Source organism: Portunus trituberculatus, chromosome 22, assembly GCF_017591435.1.
Source record: "Portunus trituberculatus isolate SZX2019 chromosome 22, ASM1759143v1, whole genome shotgun sequence".
Classification (NCBI taxonomy): domain Eukaryota; kingdom Metazoa; phylum Arthropoda; class Malacostraca; order Decapoda; family Portunidae; genus Portunus; species Portunus trituberculatus.
In genome coordinates this window covers 9,880,276-9,885,275 of record NC_059276.1, presented here as the reverse complement: position 1 = coordinate 9,885,275, position 5,000 = coordinate 9,880,276, and the positions used below count along the sequence as shown (strand labels likewise).

At 48.1% G+C, this 5,000-nt stretch overlaps 2 protein-coding genes across 2 annotated transcripts in view; one reads left to right on the top strand and one right to left on the bottom strand.

The window, feature by feature from the left end:
• Positions 1 to 5,000, bottom strand: part of LOC123507319 (potassium voltage-gated channel protein eag-like) — a 157,939-nt gene that overhangs the window by 152,830 nt on the left and 109 nt on the right. The window contains 1 exon segment of the mRNA XM_045260079.1: positions 4,643 to 5,000. This exon segment is cut by the window's right edge and continues 109 nt beyond it. The gene's annotated coding sequence lies outside the window, so the exon portion shown is untranslated.
• LOC123507515 lies at positions 4,009 to 4,578 on the top strand. Its single transcript, XM_045260429.1, has one exon. The coding sequence runs from the start codon at positions 4,009 to 4,011 to the stop codon at positions 4,576 to 4,578; it is 570 nt and encodes a 189-aa protein (XP_045116364.1).

Sequence of the window (5,000 nt, the reverse complement as noted above, 5' to 3'; positions counted from 1 at the left end):
AAAGAAAAGAGGAGAACGAAAAACGAAAAATGAACAAGGAAATTATAAAAGGAAAGAAAAATAAATAAAAAAAAGGAAAATAGAGGAAAATATAACGAAAGGAAGAGAGAAGAAGAAAATGATAAAAGGGAATGAACAAAAACTAAATAAAAATGAAGAAAATTAGAAAAAATGATAAAGTTTTGTATATATAACAAGAAAAAACTCAGGAATTTGAATATGAAGGGAAATCGAGTGAATAGGTTTTCATGAGAGTGTGTTGAGGAAAAGGGAAGGAAAAAGCGAGAGAGGAGAAAGGGGAGAGTGAAGAAGGAAGAGGAAAGAGAGAAAGAATGGAAAGGAAAAGGAAGAGAAGAGAGGGAGGAGAGGAGAGAAGGAAGAAGGAAGAGTGGAGGAGAGGGGAAAGGAAGAGAAATATGAGAAGAAAGAGGGAAAAGAGGAAGGAAGAGGGGAAGGGAAATAGAAGAGGAGAGAAGGAAGAGAAAAGAAGAGAGGGGAAGAAAAATGAAGGAAATGGAGAGAAGAGAGAATTAGAAGATGGAAAAGAAAAGAGAGTAAGAAAGAGGAGAAGGAAAAGGGAGAGAGAAGAAAGAGAGAAGAAAAATGAGAGAGAGGACGAGAAAGAGAGAGAGAGAGAGAGAGAGAGGAAGAGGAGAGGGAAACAGAAGAGGGAAGATAGAAAAAGAGAAAAGGAGAAAAGAGAGAAGAAAAGAAGAGAAGAGGAAAGAAGAGAGAGAGAGAGAGAGAGAGAGAGAGAGAGAGAGAGAGAGAGAGAGAGAGAGAGAGAGAGAGAGAGAGAGAGAGAAAAGCAGAGGGAATGTGATGCAGTCTTATTATCAGAGGGAAAGCAGTTACGATGATAATGAGAGAGAGAGAGAGAGAGAGAGAGAGAGAGAGAGAGAGAGAGAATAACAAAAAAACAAAAAAAAGAAAAAGAAAAGAGAGAAAGATAAAGAAAACGAGAAATACATAAGAAACAGATAAACGAATAGGAAATAGAGAAAGAAAATTAAAGAGAGAAAATAAACAAAAGAGAGAAAAGAAGCGAGGATATGATAACAGAACCTCCTCCTCCTCCTCCTCCTCCTCCTCCTCCTCCTCCTCCTTCTGCCACAAAGGAAGATTTTACAGACAGGTGTATAATGACCAGAATAAATTAAATGTACAGGTGTTTTGTTGTTTTCTTTCTTGTAATGTTTGCTGAGAGAGAGAGAGAGAGAGAGAGAGAGAGAGAGAGAGAGAGGAGAGGGAGGGAAGGGTAAGGGAGAGGGAGTGGTTTGATGTGCGTCTCTTTCTCTCTCCTCTCTCTCTCTCTCTCTCTCTCTCTCTCTCTCTCTCTCTCTCTCTCTCTCTCTCTCTCTTTCAATTTATGTCTTTTGTTTTTCTTTTGTTTGTTTTCAATCTCATTTTCTTTCGTTAATTAATTTCTTAACAATTTTGTCTTCATTTTCTTTCTCTATTTTTATTTTTCTCATTATTTTTCTTATTTTTCTTTTCCATTTCTTGTTTTCATATCAAAAACGTAAACAAACTCAAAAATATGAAAGAGAAGTAAGAATAAACACTCTCTCTCTCTCTCTCTCTCTCTCTCTCTCTCTCTCTCTCTCTCTCTCTCTCTCTCTCTCTCTCTCTCTCTCTCTCGTTTACAAGTTTGGAGTCATCTGGTGTGTTTCGAGCGTCCTTCTTGGCGTGTCTAGGCCGGAAGAGAGGAGGAGGAGGAGGAGGAGGAGGAGGAGGAGGATGCATAGATAGGTTATAGAGGAGAAAAAGTAGAGAAGAGAAGTAAAAGGAAGAGAAGAAGAAGAAGGTGGAGGAGGAGGACGAAGGGAGGAGGAAGAGGAGGAGGAGGAGGAGGAGGAGGAGGAGGAGGAGGAGGAGGAGGAGGAAGTAGTGTTGTGATGTAAAGGTGCCGAGTAGAGAGAGAGAGAGAGAGAGAGAGAGAGAGAGAGAGTAGTAAGATATTCCAACAAAAAGCTAGTCAACATAAACACAGCGAAGAAAGTCAAAGGGAAAGATTTTGACTTGTTTATTGACGTGAGAGAGAGAGAGAGAGAGAGAGAGAGAGAGAGAGAGAGAGGAAAATGTTACGATGCTCCTTTACCCTACTTTCCTCCTCCTCCTCCTCTCCTCCTCCTCCTCCTCCTCCTCCTCCTCCTCCTCCTCCTCCTCCTCCTCCTCTTCCTCTTCCCTTTGACCAAGCACTCCCCTCTTCATCAAAGGAAAGGAAAACTCTCTCTCTCTCTCTCTCTCTCTCTCTCTCTCTCTCTCTCTCTCTCTCTCTCTCTCTCTCTCTCTCTCTCTCTCTCTCTCTCTCTCTCTCTCTCTCTAGAAAAGGCAGTTACCAAAACCAAGACAGTGATTTACGTGTATTTGTCTTTAAAACTCTTAAAAACCTCTTCTTTTAATGGATTTTTTTTTTTTCGTAGCCAATGGAGAGTTAAGATTAATTTTTCTGCCTTTTTTTTATATTTTCTTCATCTTCCTCTTCTTCTTCTTTTTTCCTCTCGGCAGAAACGCAAGGAAAGTCCACATACATTATTCAAGTAAGGTAAAGTTATGAAGTTTTCGCATTAGAGTTGCTATAGTGAAGCCCAGAGAGGTGGTGACGCGTCTGGAAAGCTCTCTCTCTCTCTCTCTCTCTCTCTCTCTCTCTCTCTCTCTCTCTCTGGGTATTCATTTTTTTAGTCCGTGTTTTTTTTTGCCTCATTTCTCCTCTCTCTGTCTCTCTCATTCTCTCCTCCTCTGTCTCTGTCTTTCTCTCTCTCTCTATCTCTCCTATTCTCTCTGTCTCTCTTATTCTCTCTATCTCTCTCATTCTCTCCCTCTCTCTGTCTTTCTCATTCTCTCCTCCTCTCTGTCTTTCTCTATCTCTTCTCTTTTGTCTCTGTCTATCTCTCCTGTCTCTGTATCTCACTATCTCTCCTCTCTCTGTCTCTCTCTATCTCTCCCCTCTCTCTCTCTTTCTCTCCTCCTCTCTGTCTTTCTCGTTCTCTCCTCTCTCTGTCTCTCATTCTCTCCTCTCTCTGTCTCTCTCATTCTCTTCTCCTCTTTCTTTCTCTCTCATTCTTTCCTCTCTCTGTCTCTCTTATTCTCTCCTATTCTCTGTCTCTCGCATTCTCTTATCCTCTCTCTGTCTCTCTCATTCTCTCCTATTCTCTGTCTCTCATTCTCTCTCTCTCTCTGTCTCTCTTATTCTTTCCTCCTCTCTCTGTCTCTCTAATTCTCTCCCATCTCTGTCTCTCTCTTTCTCTGGGTATTTATTTTAAAGTCCGTATTTTCTTTGCCTCATTTTCTCCTCCTCGTGTTTACGTTTCCCCGGCGAGCGAAGAGGAAAGTTTGCGAAATCTGACTCCATTTGGGCATCTGAGTGACTGTTGGATTTGCAGTGGGTGAAATGATTGTAAGGTCTCTCTCTCTCTCTCTCTCTCTCTCTCTCTCTCTCTCTCTCTCTCTCTCTCTCTCTCTCTCTCTCTCTCTCTTGCTCCTTATTGATTCTTTTCTAGTTAGATCAGGGGAAATTAGACAGTGACGGCAGACCAGCTGGTGCTTGTGACGTCATTACCCACCACCACCACCACCACCACCACCACCGTCACCACTACCACCACCACCACCACCACCACCACCACCACCACCCTATTAATTTCCTTTATCGCCGTCACCACCATTAAGGACATACGTGGCAGTCTGTTACAGGTGTCATCCTTATCATCATCATTGTCATCATCAGGCACCGTCACTATCACCACAGTCCCTTCACGGCCTGGCACTGCTGCGTGGGGAGTGCCTGTGCCAGTGGCAAGTGTCAGGCAGTGCCCTCACAGTGGTGGATACACACTGTTACACTGGTCCATAGGAAGCACCACCACCTCCACCACCACCGCCACCACCACCACCACCACCACCACCACCACCACCACCAGCAGGGCGGGCTGATGCATGGAGACGCCTTTACCTTTGCACAATCAATAAACACGATCACAACAGAAACTCTTACACACCCACGCCATGCCTCCGCCGCCTCCTCCGCCGCCGCCGCCACCTCCTGCAGGGAACAGCTGGTGCCCGCCGAGGGTTTGTCACGCCACTGTCACCGTCAGTCCGGCGGCGCCTCACCACTCACTGCCACTGTCACTCAGGCACCACACCACCACACCGCCACACCGCCAAGCTGCACCACCACGCCCCTGCCTCTGCCTGGCCCTCTGCGCCTCCTTCGCCAGGCTCACCCGCCGCAGCGCGCTGACTGCCGCCACGCAGCGGGAAACTCGCCAAATGTCACTCAGACGCACTGGCCGCACCACCACCACCACCACCACCACCAACACCAACAGGAGTTCACGCCTTCCTTGTGGTGACAGCAGGACACAGCCGCGGCTTGCTGCTGAGAAGGCTGACGGGTGTGCAGGGCGGGACACACAACAGCAGCAGCAGCAGCAGGAGGAGGAGGAGCAGCAGGGTAGTGGAGCCTGGCCGGCGGGTCACGTCACAGCAGGATTGGGAGGAGCGGGTGGGGCAGGCGTGGGCGGCGACGGTGTCGGTATCTCCAGAGTATGCCGCCCCGGCACACGCCCCTGACACACGCCCTGGGCACGGCGGCTGTGGGGAGGAGGGAGCGGGAGGGAGAGGTGAAGGTACTTACCTGTGAGGTAAGTCGGGTGCGGCCATCCCCCGCGGTCACTGTCCTGGCGGTCACTGGCGGGCTGCGCGCGATCACCACCACTGCCGCGGCCACTATGTCAGGCTCGGGGGCGGCGCGAGCTCTCCCATGCGATCGAACCGCCGACGGAGAGGTTGTCGGAGGCCGTACAAGTGATAGTAATTCCAGTGAGGGCTGCTTCCTGCAGCCTGGGAGGGCGAGGCAGCTCCTGGCTGGCGGCGCCGCTCACACGGGGCTCATGGTGGGGCTGGGCCGCGGCTCCGTGTGCTGGCGGAGGAGGAGCGAGCTGCTGCTGCTGCTACAGGGGAGGGAGACAGGCAGGCACGGCAGGGGGATCGCT

Bases quoted from the DNA above. Each gene is read 5' to 3' on its own strand.
- LOC123507515 (XM_045260429.1), top strand. From the start codon at position 4,009: ATGCCTCCGCCGCCTCCTCCGCCGCCGCCGCCACCTCCTGCAGGGAAC.